General features: G+C 48.5%; 1 protein-coding gene across 1 annotated transcript in view; it reads left to right on the forward strand.

The window, feature by feature from the left end:
- The window catches only part of camta1a (calmodulin binding transcription activator 1a), a 1521665-nt gene extending 1503947 nt beyond the window's left edge, over positions 1–17718 (forward strand). The window contains exons 15-20 of the mRNA XM_070860435.1: positions 699–1237; positions 2046–2233; positions 5016–5262; positions 9381–9452; positions 16649–16842; positions 17496–17718. Of these exons, the coding sequence (XP_070716536.1) occupies positions 699–1237; positions 2046–2233; positions 5016–5262; positions 9381–9452; positions 16649–16842; positions 17496–17574 (1319 nt within the window). The 3' untranslated portion in view covers positions 17575–17718. The remainder of the gene's footprint in view (positions 1–698; positions 1238–2045; positions 2234–5015; positions 5263–9380; positions 9453–16648; positions 16843–17495) is intronic.
- The last annotated feature ends 386 nt before the right edge of the window (positions 17719–18104 follow it).

The raw sequence follows: 18104 nt of genomic DNA on the forward strand, positions 1-18104 counted from the left end.
TTCCTCCCCCCTCCCTACCTTCCTCCCCCCTCTCTCTCCTTCCCTCTCTCCCCTTCCTCCCTCCCTCCCCTCCCTTCCTTCCTCCCTCCCCTTCCTCCCTCCCCTTCCTCCCTCCCTTCCCCTTCCTCCCTCCTTCCCCTTGCTCCCCCCTTCCCTTCCCCTCCCTCCTTCCCTCCCTTCCCTCCTTCCTTCCCTCCATCTTTCCTCCCTCATCCTAGCAACCAATCAGTCATAAGGTCAAATCCCACCATTAGAGCACCTGGTCAGATTGGGACATTGATTGGTTGCTAGGATGTGGATCGAAGGCTCTGACTGCCCTCCATTCCCTCACAGGTGACCTTTCTTCAGGTATGAGCCGAGGGAAGCAAGTGTAGCCTACAAAGTCCATAGCAAAAATCACTGCTTTCAATCGAATTAACTGGAATATACTTCATTAAAGGGCAGCAGAAGCAGATTCAATAATGATTTTCAAAAGGGAATTGGATAAATACATGAAGGGGAAATATTTCCTGGTCTGTGGGAAGGAGCGGGGAGCTGGGACTAATTGGACAGCACTTTCAAAGAGCTGGCACAGTCACGATGGGCCAAATGGCCTCCATCTGTGCTGTAAGATTCAATGATTCTACATAAAGCACTTTTGAGATGCCTCTATGAGATACAGTAAAGAGGTATATTAACACAAGCCTTTCTTCTATCAGATCTCAGACGCCCGAGGTCAGAATCCCTGCAATACCATGGCAATGACAGCCAGCGGGACCTCCCAGCTTCCAAGAAACACAAGCTAAACACCGAACACTACCACTCCAGGCAAGACAACCCGTCGACCCCACCACTAAACCTGGAGCAGAAGATCAGCGCCAAGCTGAGCACCAGCCCAAAGCAATCACTGCCCGATACAATCGATTCTGAAATGGAACGAAAGAGTCCCAGGGAACCTTCCCAACGTACATCAGAATTCACTTTGCCCCTTGCCACCGGATGCAGGAATGTCGGGAACCAGACCAGTCCAAAGTGGAGCCAGAAGGAGATTTACGTCAGCGTGGCAGCACAGACTGCCACGGGGCAGCCTGCGGTGATAAGGAAGGTCTCGGGTCTCAGCCCCGGGTCCATCGTTCACAGGATGCAACAGAAGCAAGACATCAGTGTTCTAATGCTATCAGAGAGGGAGATGGTGGATGCAGAACTGCTATCATACAAGGAGAATGAGGAATGCCTCCAACATATGGATGATTTACAGGTATGAAATGCAGAATAAACACCTTCTGTTGTAGTGATGATGGGAACCTTCAACTACAAAGGATAAGAAATGTTTATCCAATTTATGCTCCAATTTTGTTTTTTTCCAGAGGGTGCTGACTCTTGCAGTGGATGCCAGCAGCCCTTACCCAAGGGGCTACTCTTCGAGTGTTGGAGAGTTGGGCTGAAACCAGGAGGGCCCCCTGTTTCAATCGCTGGTGTGTGCCGAGTCGACTGAATTCAGCTGGACCAGTGGTTGCTGGAGTGCTTCTGCTGGTCTCAGCGGTTGAGGCCTGGAAGGGAAATAAGAGCAGCCAGCGTTCCAGCTCCTGATTCCTATCCAGCCACGCCTGCAGGAGTGTGTGTGTGGATGGCAGGATAAGACTTGGCATGTGGTGCCCCTCATGGTGGAATATCCTGTTGTCTCGGCACACGCGCTAAGCATGGCCGTTCAACCAAGGAGGGCTATTAGCACCTGTGGGGTCATACCCCAGCATGAGTCGGCACTAATGGAGGGGTGGGAGATACATGCTCTTCTATGGTGTAGATATCACTGCATTCGCTTGTGGCCTATTGTTTCATTGCAGATGTTAAGCCACATGATGCAAGAAAGCACAAAATATACCACTGAGTAGCAGTATTGTTGAGCGCTAAGTTTTCTGAAGAATGTTATGAAAAATTCTTCAACAATTGAGTTGCTAATTCCATTGCCCTCTCCGTCTTTCCTGCAAAGCCTTAAATTAATATTTTAGAACAAAGGTGTTGGAAAGACAAAGGGAAATATACTTAATTTGCTTTTTCCTCTTCAGGCGAATATGATGTCCTTAGCTGAACAGATCATTGAAGCAACGCCAGACAGGATCAAGCGGGAGAACTTCATCCCGATGGAGTTTCCATTGTCCGAGCGAGGGGACATCCCCAGTGTGAACACCACCTTGAGCTGGTTGGCCAGTTACCTGGCAGACGTGGACCATTTACCCAGCTTGTCTCAGCTTCGGTCAGTAGCTCAAGGAACCTTCTCTTGTTAATGAAACCTCGTCCAAAGTCCAAAGTCCACATCGCAGGACACCAAACAAAATTGAAAATAGAGGGATCAAAGGGCTTGGTGCCTTGAGGTGATTTCCAAGCTCAGGTTTTAGATTGCAGGAGGAAGAGGAGACTGAGGGAGCTGAGGTGAGGTGAAGAGATCCCTAGTTTGAGGTCCAGGGACAGAATAAGTTAGAGTTGGAGAAGGAACGACGATGAGGCTTGATTTCAACAATGTGAGCATGTGGGGAGATGGAAGGGCACGTAGGATGGTGTACTTGGAAGTTAAGAGGAACAACAACAGCTTGTATTTATATAGCGCATTTAACCCAGTGAGATGTCCCAAGGCGCTTCACAGGAATATTATGCAATTAAAAATTTGACATCGAGCCACAGAAGGAGAAATTACAGCAGGTGACCAAGTGGTATGTTTTAAGGAGCGTCTTGAAGGAGGAAAGAGAGGTAGAGAGGTGGACAAGTTTAGGCAGGGAGTTCCAGAGCTTGGGGCCTAGGCAACAGAAGGCACTGCCACCGATGGTTGAGTGATTATAATCGGATGCTCAGGAGGGCAGAATTAGAGGAGCGCAGACATCTCGGGGAATGGGGGCGGGGGGGGGTGGGGCGGGGGCGTTGTGAGGCTGGAAGAGATTAGCGAGATAGGGAGGGGCGAGGCCATGGAGGGATTTGAAAATAAGGATAAGAATTTTGAAATTGAGGCGTTGCTTAACCAGAAGCTAATGTAGGTCAGTGAGCACATGGCTGATGGGTGAGCGGGACTTGGTGCGAGTTAGGACACGGGCAGCCAAGTTTTGGATCACCTCTAGTTTACGTAGGGTGGAATGTGAGCAGCCAGCCAGGAATGCGTTGGAATAGTCAAGTCTAGAGGTAACAAAGGCATGGATGAGGGCTTCTCAAAAGAAGGTTGTGAGCTCAGAGAATATTTAGCACCAGTCAGATTCCAGTTGCTGTATTATGAGATGGTGGACATAGGCAGCACCTTCTGGGGACTCCCCAATCGATATTGGTCCAGGCTGAACAAGGTTTCTTTTTGTTGTTTTCTGACGTGCCAGGCACGATGGGACCAACTGCACTGTTACACAGTTAGCCTGAAGCTGAGGTTGCAACCATTCCTGCACTCCCCTCTCACAAGGGGCACTGACCGTTTGACATCACTGCAGATGTGACCTGCATCAGCCACTTAGAGAAAGCACTCATGAAGAGACTTGCATTTATATAGCGCCTTTCACGCCCTAAGGACGTCCCAATGCGCTTTACAATCAATGCAGCAATTGTGAATAGTAGTCACCGTTGTAATGTAGGATAGCGCAGTGCTCCCTGTAGGGACAATGGGAAGGGCATATAGTTATCCTCAATGCCGCTGGGTTACGAAAGGGATAAACCGACGTAAATAATCCCTACCCCTACCCCCTGCGGCTTCTGTATGTGTGAGCACTGGTTGAAGTCAGGATCCACTTGACTGACTATCCAGTATCAAGGCTCGCACTTTGTTTATATATCTTAAAAAGTCCTGCATTTAACACGTGTCCTTCTCTCCATCATCAACACCGCCTAGTTGTACCTCCTTAACATCGCCCTACCTCAACCCACCTGCTGCAGAAACCCTCATCTATGCTTTTGTTACCTCTAGACTTGACTATTCCAATGCTCTTCTGGCCGGCCTCCCATCGTCCATTCTCCATAAACCTAAACTCATCTAAAACTCGGCTTCCCGTATCCTAACTCGCACCAAGTCCTGTTCACCCATCACCCCTACATTGGCTCCCAGTCGAGCAATGCCTCGATTTTAAAATTCTCATCCTTATTTTCAAATCCCTCCAGGGCCACGCCCCCTCCCTATCTCTGTAATCTCCTCCAGCGCCACAACCCTCCGGGATCTCTGCGTTCCTCTAATTCTGGCTTCTTGTGCATCCCGACTTCCTTCACCTCACCATCGGTTTCCGTGCCTTCAGCTACCTAGTCCCAAAGCGCTGGACTTCCCTCCCTCCCTCCGCCTCTCCACCTCCCTCTCCTCCTTTAAGATGCTCCTAAAAACCTTCCTATTTGGCCAAGCTTGTGGTCATCTGTCCTAATATCTCCTTATGTGGCTCAGGGACACATTGTGATTGTCTTGAGACATTTTACTACATTAAAGGTGCTCTGTAAATACTACTTCTTCTTAGGCAGTCCCTCGGAGTCGAGGATGACTTGCTTCCACACGAATTTGAGTTCTCAGGTCATTGATGAGACTCTGTCACGGGTGGAGCAGACGGTGGTTGGAGGGATGGGTAGGTGGGGTGCTTGGGTTGTCGTGCGCTCCTTCCGCTGTTTACGCTTGGCTTCCGCGTGCTCCCGTCGAAGAGACTCGAGATGTTCGGTGCCTTCCCGGATGCTTCTCCTCCACTTTGAGCTGTGTTGGGCCAGGGATTCCCAGGTGTCGGTGGGGATGTTGCACTGCTTCAAGGAGGCTTTGAGGGTGTCCACGAAGCGTTTCCTCTGCCCACCTGGGACTCGCTTGCCGTGTCGGAGCTCTGAGTAGAGAGCTTGCTTTGGGCGTCCAGTATCGGGCACGCGGACGATGTGGCCCGTCCATTGGATCCTCCCATCCTCTGTCTGTAAATACAAGTTGCTGTTGATAAACTGGCTCCTTGCTGAAATCGTGCTGCTGTCATTTGATATGAAAATCTGTCAAAGGAGATAGATATGTCGTGTGCCTCGCAATGTTGCTCACTGCCTTTGTCCCTTTTACATTCTAGGTCTCTGTACAGTGAGCCACTGACTCCTCCCTCTAATGCAAGCCAAAGCCCTGCCTCATCACCAATCAGCGAGGTTAATTTCGAGAAACCCAATCTCCCAACAGCAGCCGATTGGTCTGAGTTCCTGAACGCGTCGACCAGCGAGAAAATGGAGAACGAATTTGCGCAGCTGACCCTGTCAGACCACGAGCAGAGAGAGCTGTATGAGGCTGCCAAGCTGGTGCAAACTGCCTTCCGCAAATACAAGGTTAGAGGCGCTATGCTCTCGTTGGTTCAGCTTTGCAATTACACCATGTGAGCCGCAGTGTACACACACATCCTGTATCCCTGTGTCAACTCGTGTCAGCTGTGGCTCAGTGGGTAGCACTCTCTCGCCTCTGCGTCAGGAGGTTGTGGTTCAAGTCCCACTCCAGAGACTTGAACCCCCGAATCCAGGCCGACTGTCGGAGGTGCCGTCTTTTAGATGAGGCATTAAGCCGAGGCCCTGTCTGCCCTCTCAGGTGGATGTAAAAGATCCTACAGCACTATTTGGGAAGTTCTCCCCCAGTGTCCTGGGCCAATATTTATCCCTCAACCAACTTCAAAACAGATTATTTAGTCATTATCATATTGCTGTTTGTGGGACCTTACTGTGTGCTGCCATGTACAGTAATAGGGCTGGGGTTCAATGGTCAGATCACCAGAGTATGGGGGCTGTAGGGAATTCCAGTAGTCGGAGCTACAATTGGCATCAGCACCTCCAGGCTGGGGTGGGCAATATCAGCCAAGTGTGCTACTTATACTCACTGCTGAGTGACTTGTGCTGGAAAGTAAGTGTGCATAGACATTGGCTGAGGTACAGGAGTGAGCTGGTTTGCTCCTGTACCTCCGTGCTGGAATAGCAGCCGAGACATGAAGAATAGAGACTAGCCGGGGTACTGGAGGGTGCCCCCGTGCCTCTGGAACTCCAACCAAGAGGCAGTCCTCTCAGGAGGCAGAGAGAGAAAATTGTCCAAAATATAAATAACTGGTGTCTGTATATAAAAGTGTCAGTAACCAGAGGACACAGATTGAAGGTGATTGGCAAAAGAACCAGAGGCAACATGAGGAAACATTTTTTGATGCAGCGAGTTGTTGTGATCTGGAACACACTGCCTGAAGGGGCCGAGTGATTATTTGCAAAGTATTTTTGACTCGCTCTGTGCATGCGTGGTTGTTTGGTACCATGCAGGCGCACTCGATTCGGTCACATACGTTCAATACCAAACGGTGCGGCAGCTGTGGCCTGCACCATCATGCTTCCCTGGGCTCCGTGCAGAGAAGGTCAGGGGAGCAGATGTGGTGGGGGGGGGGGGAGAGAGGAGCGGGGATCGAAGGTGGGGGAGAGAGGAGATCGAAGAGGAGGGAGGAGAAGGGATTGATGAGGAGGGAGAGGAGAGGGGATCGAAGGGGTAGCCTTGGCGAGTGCTCGAATTTGGTTCGAATTGCCGATGGCGCAACGAGCGGGCGAGAGTTCCACGCCAGGGGTGGCGGTGGACCCAAACACTTCGAGGAAAATGATATTGGGAAAACTTTGACTGCCATCTTGGGTTGAATGATGGGCATCCTTGCATTTATCCCAACTATTGTAGCTCTGTAACCAGGGCTCGAAAGAACAAGAAAATAACAATTCAAAGGTGCCCTTCGAAAATGCTGTTTATCCAGCTTCACTATCTTACGCAGCTATAACTGAAACCCAACAGGAGTTTGTAATCCCAGTCAGATCCACAATATCAGAGAGGGAGGCGGAGGGGGGAGAGGAGAAGGGATCAAAGCGGGGCGTGGGGCTTGGGGAGATCGGCGAGGGTGAAGAAGGTCAGTAGCTCGGCAGGGAGGTCAGGAACTTGTTGGGGGGAGCATGGTGAGAACAGTGGGGGGAGGGGGATGGGAACGGGGGAAGAACGCGATCCAGGACTAAAGGAGGCAGGGGATGAGAGCAAGAACGTGATCCAGATGGGAAGATAGATCACGTTCTCCTGCCCTCTGTTAAGCCTGGATCACATTCTTTCACTCCTCTCTTCCCCCCCACCCCCCCACCCCCAACCACAAGACCACAGCGGTTCAAGAAGGCAGCTCATGGCCACCCTCTCAAGGACAACTAGGGATGGGCAATAAATATATATTTTTAAAATAACAGCATATTCTCTGTTGGTCTGACTAAATTACATTTATGTGTTATTTGTGGGACTCGACTATTCCAGTGTTCTCCTGGCCGGCCTCCCATCTTCCACCTTCAATGAACTTGAGCTCATCCAAAATTCTGCTGCACCTACCCTAACACGCAGCAAGTCCCATTCACCCATCAGCCCTGTGCTCGCTAAGCCGCGCAGCTGGCTGGAGGTCCCACGCAGCCCGTTAAAAGGACCACGCACCGAAAATAAAACTGGGGGAACATTGTGCAGCAACACCTTGATTTTAAAATTCCCATCCTCATGTTAACCTCCCTCCATGGCCTCACCACTTCCTATCTGAACTCAGCAGTGTGAGTGCTCCTAACCCGGGAGGGCGAGCGAGCCCTGTCAGTTCTCTGAAAGCAGTAATGTTAGTACTGTGAGCTCTGGAGCTGACTGGCAATGAATGGATCAAATTACACACAGCAAAGATTTTGATTACTGAGGCACTCAGGATCTAATTACACATTCCAGACAAACTGTTGGGTGGATCTTATCCTCCGAGAAGACCAATCAGAAATCTGGTCTTGTCCTCCAAGGCGACCAATCGTTTTTTCACTTAACCGGTGAGGCGGGGAGGCGAGCCCTGAGGGGCTCTCGCTTCTGGTCGAAAGTGCCTGGGCGGTAATTTACTAGAATTCTTTGAGGATATAACGAGCATGGTGGATAGAGGTGTACCGATGGTTGTGGTGTATTTAGATTTCCAAAAGGCATTCGATAAGGTGCCACACAAAAGGTTACTGCAGAAGATAGAGGTACGCGGAGTCAGAGGAAATGTATTAGCATGGATAGAGAATTGGCTGGCGAACAGAAATCAGAGAGTCGGGATAAATGGGTCCTTTTCGGGTTGGAAATCGGTAGTTAGTGGTGTGCCACAGGGATTGGTGCTGGGACCACAACTGTTTACAATATACATAGATGACCTGGAAGAGGGGACAGAGTGTAGTGTAACAAAATTTGCAGATGACACAAAGATTAGTGGGAAAGCGGGTTATGTAGAGGACACAGAGAGGCTGCAAAGAGATTTGGATAGGTTAAGCGAATGGGCGAAGGTTTGGCAGATGGAATACAATGTCGGAAAGTGTGAGGTCATCCACCTTGGGGAAAAAAAACAGTAAAAGGGAATATTATTTGAATGGGGAGAAATTACAACATGCTGAGATGCAGAGGGACCTGGGGGTCCTTGTGCATGAATCCCAAAAAGTTAGTTTGCAAGTGCAGCAGGTAATCAGGAAGGCGAATGGAATGTTGGCCTTCATTGCGAGAGGGATGGAGTACAAAAGCAGGGAGGTCCAGCTGCAACTGTATAGGGTATTGGTAAGGCCGCACCTGGAGTACTGCGTGCAGTTTTGGTCACCTTACTTAAGGAAGGATATACTAGCTTTGGAGGGGGTACAGAGACGATTCACTAGGCCGATTCCGGAGATGAGGGGGTTACCTTATGATGATAGATTGAATAGACTGGGTCTTTACTCGTTGGAGTTCAGAAGGATGAGGGGTGATCTTATAGAAACATTTAAAATCATGAAAGGGATAGACAAGATAGAGGCAGAGAGGTTGTTTCCACTTGTAGGGGAGGCTAGAACTAGGGGGCACAGCCTCAAAATACGGGGGAGCCAATTTAAAACCGAGTTGAGAAGGAATTTCTTCTCCCAGAGGGTTGTGAATCTGTGCAATTCTCTGCCCAAGGAAGCAGTTGAGGCTAGCTCATTGAATGTATTCAAGTCACAGATAGATAGATTTTTAACCAATAAGGGAATTAAGGGTTATGGGGAGCGGGCGGGTAAGTGGAGCTGAGTCCACGGCCAGATCAGCCATGATCTTATTGAATGGCGGAGCAGGCTCGAGGGGCTAGATGGCCTACTCCTGTTCCTAATTCTTATGTTCTTATGTTCAATCAGAACTTTGGTGTTATAAATAGTTACAGTCCTGAAAGGGCGGTAGAAACAAGTTCGATAGTAACTTTCAAAAGGGAATTGGATAAATACGTGAAGGGAACAAAATGAGAAGGCTATGGGGAAAGAGCAGGGGATTGGGACGAATTGGATAGCTCTGCCAAAGAGTCGGCACAGACATCAATGGGCCGAATGGCTGCCTTCTGTGCTGTATCATTCTATGATTCTAAAAGAAGGTGTGAAGGGTGGTGGTTGTTAATACCTTGTTTTCCATTTTTTAGGGACGTCCCTTCAGGGAACAACAGGAAATGGCTGCTGCTGTCATTCAGCGCTGCTACAGAAAATACAAACAGGTAAAAAATTAAATGTGACGGGTCCCACATTGGGGCAGGGAGCACCCACACAGAGCAGCGCGGTCAGCCCTCCCATCTAAGCTGATCTCAGCCAGCCTAGCGGTAGACGGGCGCTGTCTGGGGCTCAATGCCTCTTGAGTTAGCGGGAGAGGAAGTATCAACCAAGAATCTCCGACCCCGAACCCTGTCCAGTAACCCCAGCCCCTGAGGGCAAGATCGAGCTCGGCCGCTATGCCCTTCACAGTGGAACAGCCTGCCAAAAATTACTGTCTGGCCTCGAACGTGACGCTTATGGAACCCCACGTCAGCCAGGAGTTCAAGGGTCGGGGGTGGGGGAAGGTATTGGAGAGAAACCTTGTGGAGTGGGGGGAGGTGGAAAGGAGAGGAAAAATCTGGCAAAAGAAATCAGATTGACATGTGTCGAATGTCTCCGGGTCCCAGTGACGCTGATGGATCTGACACTTGGCTTAAGCCTTTTGCTTAAAATCAAGCTTCTGTTTGAAAATTGGCTCGACTTCAATTTGCATTTTTTTTAAAAATGAAAGCGAAAAGTGAGCAGCGTGTTTTTTTTCATCTTGAGAAAACTTTCGTGCGATGGCCAAAGCCCGCAGACAACACTAAAAGAAGGCGAGTTGAACCGGGCAGGAACTAGTGGCTGGGCGACCTCAAAGCTGGGGATCACAGAGCCGATAGCGTCCGAGGGAGGGAAAAGTGAGGGAATCAAGGAGTTGAGGTCCTGGGAAAGGAGGAGAGTAGGAGATGGTGCAATGAGTCTGAATTCCAATACAATGAGGTTGGAGGGAGGGCGGAGGAGCATGTGGGACGGAGGGGGAGGCATTTCGGGAACAAGAGAGTAAAATTCATTACAGAACTGAGCATAGTAACATTGATAAAACCGAAAGCATTTGCAACACAGGGTTGGTGGCTTGAAGAGATTTTAATTTTCCTTAGCGAGGGACTAAAAGCTGTGACATCAACACTCATTTATTGACACACAATTCTACATCGCACAAAGAGTCTCCCGACTTGCTAACCCATCTGGCCCTCAGTAATTACTTGCACCACGACGGGAGTTTGCCGTCACAGCTCACTGAACACGCCAAATTGCATCTCTTCGGGTAACTGAGAGTTCACCTGCTCTGCACCGAGGCGTGCGTCACTCAACCCAGCTCCAAACAAGCGACAACTCTGGGCTGTGACCAAGCAGTGCGTCCTGCTCCCAGTGCAGTCAGAGTCTCGGCGCACACACACTGGGGCCTGTGGCACACCAGTTCTGCCAGGAACACACCCCTGCCCCAATTCCATTGGAAGGGATTAAACAAAACCCTCCATCGCCTTGGTGCCAGTTGCTGTTAATCCAATGCCGCAAACACTCAGCAGATCAAGCCGCCTCTGTGGAGAGAGAGAAAAACAGAGTTAACGTTTCAGGTCAATGACCTTTCATCATGAACGTAGAAGTTTCTCAAATAAAATAATTGGGAATTTCCAGCATTTTCTTGATCTGAAAAACTTACCTTCCCCCTCTATTCCCTCTCCTCTCCTCCACTGACCCATTCTCCGGAAAGTATTGACTCATTTCAACTCTGATGGGGGTGTAAAACAGATTTCACAGTCAGGCAGTGTGTACAACAAATGGCCAATCCGATACGGCACGTTTTATACCCGCTCCCGCCCGCCCATTGTTCCATGTGCCCTGCAATACCTCATTACAAGTATCTGTTCATCAAAGGTTGGCCGAGCCAGTGAACTATAGATGATGCAGTGGATTGGACACTGTACGTTCACCAACACAAACATAGCTTTGAACCCACATTAACGGGATGAAGCCATTTGGCTATAAGGTGCAATCAGTGTGGCAGTCTCGATCCAGGTCCCATGGATAAAACTGTCCTCAATTGGCACAAAATTTCATTCACAGGGGATGATATGAGAAACGGAACAATATCATATTGGTGCATTAGGTGGGCGATCATCGGAGATTGGTGCTCAGGCACATTGTTGGGGCAAAAACAGAGGGAACTTTAACTGTGCATCTAACCGTGCTGTGGCTATCCTGGGAGTGTTTGATGGGACAGTGTAGGGGGAGTTTTACTCTGTATCTAACCCGGGCTGTTCCTGCCCTGGGAATGTTTGATGGAATAGTGCAGAAGGAGCTTTATTCTTTATCTAACCCTTGCTGCAACTGCCCTAGGAGTGTTTCATGGGACTGTGCAGAGGGAGCTTTATTCTGTATTTAATGCATGCTGTAAGTGCTGTATCATTGAATATATTTAAGGTGGAGATAGACAGATTTTTGAATGATAAGGGAGTCAAGGGATATGGGGAGCAGGCAGGGAAGTGGAGTTGAGGCCAAGATCAGATCAGCCATGATCTCATTGAATGGCAGAGCAGGCTCGAGGGGCCAAATGGTCTACTCCTGTTCCTATTTCTTATGTTCTTCTGCCCTGGGAGTGTTTGATGGGACAGTGCAGAGGGAGCTTTATTCTGTATCTAACCACCTATACCTCAGCTGTGGGTGGTTAATGCAGGAAACACTAACTCCCCTCTCTTTGCTGAGAAAATAATTCACAAAAACAGTGTAAAAACAAAAGCACTAAACCTGGCTCTGTTCCAGTAGTTACACAAATGACCCAAACAGATGGCAAGCGCACCACAAGAGGAGCAGTCAGTGGGAACTAGTAGATTAGCTCCCAATGACTGGTACTGGCAGCTCCTGCTGCTGCTGATCAATACCTCGTCTGAAGCCCAGTCACTTTTGACGTATGACTGGTACTCTGGGAAGAGCCCAGCTCCCACTCTCACCTCTGGTCTCCAACCTCCCTCTCTGTGTCATCACCTTCCTTGTCTCTCACTATTGCTTTGAGGCTATTTTGGTTACTGCTTCTCCACCTTCTTCCATACACCACCCTCCACGCCCTCTCTGCGTCCTCACTGTGTTGAAATCAAAACACACTGCAGGAGACAATTCCTGGCGTAAATGCCAAAACTACCATGAACCATCTGAACCAGCCTGCCCCCTGATGGTGACATTGGTAACTGCAGCAACCGATGTGGAACTGAGCCATCGTGGGTCATTTTAACTTTCGCCGATACTGTAAAACGGACAATATCTCTTCAGGCACCCGTTTGTATACCACTCCCGATTTGAAGGAAAGCCAGCGGGGTGATGGAGGGGTGTATAACGGGCGTCCACTTTACACTATCATCACAAAGTTAAAATTAATCCCCTTACAGACCAAGGGCTCCCAGATTCAATCCATGGTCCGTGCTGAGTTAGTTTATCCCAGCTGGAATGGGTGTTTCCATTGGCTCAACAGCCTTGGGGCTAGAGAGGGGACCAATCAGCAAGATCCCCACCACCCGGCTCCTTATCACCATCACCCAGTGACCCCAGCTGGAAGTTGCACATTTGTGGGCGTCGGGCTGAGGGCACAGACCGAGCTCAGCTGCTTTTTCCTCCTCCCACACAGTGAGAATGTTCCTGCTATCACTATCTGGGCTGAAACATAAAGGATGACCCAGACAGTAGTCCGCTACTGTGGAGCTGAACCTCAGCCAGGAACATTATCTTCCACAGAGGAGCGGAGAAGATTTTTTTTTAAAAACAGTGGGAAATAGCCGGGAGTGTTGGTTAGGTACGCAGAACCACCTTTCTTAATCTGATTGGTCATTAAAGGTTATGGAACCAAAGTGGGAAACTGGAGTTAAGATACAGACCAGCTATGATCTAATTGAATGGCGGGACAGGCTCGAAGGAGTGAATGGTCTCCTCCTGTTCCAATGGGTGTCTGATACGGGGATGGTGGAGAGACGGGGGGGCTTCAGAAAACTGAAGGCCTACCGTGTTTGTGCGTAAAAGTTAAAAATTGCCCTCTGAAGATCGGTGCCCCCTCCCCGCCCCCCCCCCCCAATTCCCTCCCTAATCCTCAACGCCCCTCCAGCCACCTCCTTCTCTTCCTTTAAGACTCACTTTAAAATCCACGTCTTTCACTGAGCATTTGATCACACTTTATTAATCACTCCTCCTTTGGCAAAGCGTGTCTTTCTGTCTGATTATGCCGCTGTGAAGCACCTTTGGGATGTTGCTCTAAGTTAAAGGCGCTATATCAATGCAGGTTGCTGTTGTTGTTGTTATGTCCCAGCACTGACTAGGGCAAGCTCCCCTCTTCAACAGAAGTGCCGTTCATTTCTCTGGTACTAATGCTGTATTGTATTCACTTTGCAAGCTTACATGGATAGCCTTGAAGGTAATGCAGTTACACAAATGGAATTTTGATTTCATTCATTTTGCACTGCTGTGATATTTAGCTCTTGTTTTGTGGGTCACTAAGTGACTAGCTATTATAAAGTGGTATTTGGGCATAAGTTTGGTGTAACTGTTTTTTAATGGCGCTTTTGAGTCATGAGCACAATATTGAGATCTCTGAAGGTGTTGGAGTTTTGGGTCGCTGTATCTTGTCTCCGTATGACAAGTAGAATCTTTCAAATCAAGTCAAAATGTTCTGCTTCAATTGTAATTAAAATAATATTAAATGATTTTATTTTGTGTAAACCCCCTCTCACTTTTCATTGGAGCAGCAGAGGAGATTTATTAGAATAGTAACAGGGATATGGGACTTCAGTTATGTGGAGAGACTGGGGAAGATGGGGTTGTTTTCCTTCGAGCAGAGCAGGTTAGGGGGGATTTATTCGAGGCATTCAAAATGATAGAATTACCGACATAGAATTACATAGAATTTACAGCAAAGAATTGGGCCATTTGGCCCAACTGCTCCACAGTGGTGTTTATACTCCACACGAGGCTCCTCCCACCCTACTTCATCTCACCCTATCAACATAATAGGTGTGCTGCCACGCAGTAAATAAGCGGAAACTCTCTTTCCTGTCTCCCTTTTTGCCCTGTGCTTACAAACATGTCCGGTTGAGTGTGACAGAGGGTACCTGGGCGTGACGGAGTCTCACTTGCAGAGCACTGTCGAAAGCTGCTGTCAACTTGCTGCTTTCAAAAATATATATGTTCTCGGCATGTGGGTGTTGCTGGCAAGGCTGGCATTTATCGCCCATTACTCCGAGAAGGTGGCGGTGGGCCGCCTTCTCGAACCGCTGCAGTCCTTGTGATGGGCCTCCCAGAATAGCGTTGGGCAGAGAATTCCTGGATAGTGACCCGGTGATGATGAAGGAACATCCAAGAGTGTCCAAGTCAGGAGGTGAAGGTGTTCCCATGACATGGCTTCTCTTCTCTTCTCTTGATAGTAGAGGTCATGGGGCTGGGAGTTCCCTTTGAGGTTGAGCCTTCCTTCCCTTTCCCCTACAACAGTAGAAGTTCCTTGTCAACTCTTCTGTGGTGGTAGCAGAGGTGCGAAGTTCTGAAGCAGGAGGGAGAGTGGGATCAGAACTAGGTCTCACCGCACCATGGCACCGTGTGTGTTAGCAAATCCTTCCCGCTCACTGAAGTCATCAGACGCCATGGGCAATGTGTCTTTCGTTCTCATTTTAAGGGGATATGTTGCTTTGTAAACGGGTGTGGTATGGAGTGAGAAGAAAGCCCTATGATGTGCCTGCCCTCACATCATCATAAAATGATAGAGCATAGAAAGAGGCCATTCGCCCATCATGTCTGTGCCGACTCTTTGACAGAGCGATCCAATTAGACCCACTCCTCTGCTCCTTCCCCATAGCCCTGCAAATGTTTCCTTTTCAAGTATTTATCCAATTCCCTTTTAAAAGTTACGATTGAATCTGCTTCCACCGCCCTTTCAGGCCGTGCGTTCCAGATCATAACAACTCGCTGCGTATACAAAAATTCTCCTCATCTCCCTTCTGGTTCTGTTGCTAGTTATTCTAAATCGGTGTCCTCTGGTTACCGACCCTCCTGCCCGTGGAAACACTCTAAAACCCCTCAGAATTTTGAAGACCTCTATTGAATCTCTCCTTAACCATCTCTGCTCTAAAGGAGAACAATCCCAGCTTCTCTCATTTCTCCACATAACTGAAGTCCCTCATCCTATTCTAGTACCTTTCCAGTAAATCTCTTCTGTACCCAACACCAAGGACATCCTTCCTTAAGTGCAATGCCCAGAATTGGTCACAATACTCCAGCTGAGGCGTAAGCAGTAATCATGAGTGACTTGATGGCACATTTGCATTGTGGAAGTGGTCTCTCAGTATGGTGGGGCTGCTGCCATTTGTATTTACCCCTTTTCAGTGCGAGAATTCTGGCATAACTAAGGTGCCTGTCGTCACCAGAGACGATGGTACACCAGGAGTCACCATGGGTGTGGGTTTTGGTGACTCTATACTCCGGAAGCTGATATACCATAATAATCCGTATATAGGCTAGGGTTTCCAACCCTCTAGCATTGTCCTAGGGTCTCCTGGAATTAAAGATTAATCTCCTGGACACTGTTGTGAGCAAAACCTAGGGAGAAAAATCAAAGGAGGGCTTAAAAAAAATGTTGTTTTTTTCCATTTTTTTTTAAACACTTTTCATTTATTAGTTATAAAATTATTGGAGTTAAAGAGGCCTGTTTGACCGGGAGGGGGCTGTTGGAGATGAGAGGTCATGTGATGAAACCTCCAGGAATACATCCAACCAGAGTTGGCAACCCTAATATAGGGTGCACTTTAAGTTGGGATTTTGAACTTTATGCAATTTAATTATTATTTTCTGGTGAGTGGGTGTAGGGGAAGCATGCAGCCTCTTTGTGTGCCAGGCTTTACATGCACAGAAATACAGTAAAAGAGGTATTAAAAAGTGATTGTCAATGACTTCTGATTCAAGGTTAGGTTCTGTTTATTTTGGTTGCTGACCTATCTTTTTTTCTCCTCCATCGCATTTTTTTTAGACACTTAGGGAATCAAGGGATTTGGGGATAGGGCGGGAAAGTGGGGTTGAGGACAAAGACCAGCCATGATCTTATTGAATGGCGGAGCAGGCTCGAGGGGCCAAATGGCCTACTCCTGCTCCTATTTCTTATGCTATCACTATTTTGGCCTGGCCTTGATAGCAGCTAGTTACTTATTTGAGGATAGGGACCTGGAATACTGAGGTTGTAATGGTGGGATTGGTTGAGACAGGGGCAGCCATTTTAATCAGGGGATCCTACTCCACCCCCTACTTCTGTCTTTCCAGGGATCCCCCCTCCTACCCTCACCTCTCTTTCTGATGAGGATCTCGTCCTTTGTGTCTCTTCCAGTATGCACTTTACAAAAAGATGACGCTGGCCGCCATCCTGATCCAGAGCAAATTCCGCAGTTATTACGAGCAGAAGAAGTTCCAGCAGAGTCGGCGGGCAGCTGTCCTCATCCAGCAGTATTACCGCAGCTACAAGGAGTTTGGGAAAATGAGACAAAAGCGAAGGACAACCGCCATGGTCCAACAGAAAATCAGGTAGGACGTCAGCGTAGACAGAATTCTTTTCTCAGTTTCTATGGGGCCGAGTACGGAGGCCTCAGATTTTCTGCTGTTTGTGTTTTGGGGGTAATATAGATTTAAACATTTTTATGTTTGCAAAGCGGTCCCTGGGACGTGGCAAACAAATTGAGTCTCATGAGCACGGTGCTCCTTAGAGCTCGGGCTGTTTTCCCAGTGAAACCATTGACAGATGAACCCCAGGTTTGTATCAGTGTGTGAACCCCGCGTTTGGGTCAAAGTGTGAACCCCGCGTTTGGGTCAAAGTGTGAACCCCACATTTGGGTCAATGTGTGAACCGCACATTTGGGTCAAAGTGTGAACCCCACGTTTGGGTCAAAGTGTATGAACCCCACGTTTGGGTCAATTTGTGAACCCCACATTTGGGTCAAAGTGTATGAATACCAAGTTTGTGTCAATGTGTGAACCCCACGTTTGTGTCAATGTGTGAACCCCAGGTTTGTGTCAGTGGGTGAACCCCACATTTTCCAGTCAGCGTGTGAACCCCACATCTGTCATTGACGGCACTGTAATGTAAAATCCCCTGAACACACACGCCTCGCTGCCCGCTGATGTGCTGCACTGTCAGGACTGACGAGAGCTGTCTTTTGTTTCCCATGGTCTTGTTTCAGGAGCAGTCTGCTAACTAAGAAACAGGATCAAGCCGCACGGAAGATTATGCGATTTTTGCGCCGCTGTCGTCACAGGTGAGGTGACAAGGGTCATTCAAAGTCTGCCAACTTTCTAAAAAAAAGTTTCTTTCCATTTCAATTTATTTTGCTTCCTGGATTTTGTTTCCAACCAGAATAATATAAGTATCATTTGAAGACCAACCCATTGACATTAGAGAATAATAAAAAGGAAGAGCTGGAACCGTCTTGAAAGAAAATCTCATTGTTCGGATATTTTGCAGCTTCTCCCTTTAACCCCTCATGTAGCTATCTGCCGTTTTGCCACAGCACACTCAGGTTTTTCAGCAGGTAAAGTCACTGTCCTGTTGTGATACTGAGCCCATATAGACGCAAAGGTCTTTGGTTCGATTGTCTAGTCTGTGCTGAGTTAGCCTGAGCCAGCTGGGCTGGTGGTTGATGACACTACACTCTGTGCCCCTGGGCTAGGGAACGGACGGTCAGTCAGGGTTCCTGCTCCCGTTTACAACCCAGTGACCCCTGGAGGACAGTGTGCATGTTTGGATGGCCGGGTGAGGGCAGGATCGGGCTGGGGTGTGATGCCCATCACAG

Source organism: Pristiophorus japonicus, chromosome 18, assembly GCF_044704955.1.
Source record: "Pristiophorus japonicus isolate sPriJap1 chromosome 18, sPriJap1.hap1, whole genome shotgun sequence".
Taxonomy (NCBI): domain Eukaryota; kingdom Metazoa; phylum Chordata; class Chondrichthyes; family Pristiophoridae; genus Pristiophorus; species Pristiophorus japonicus.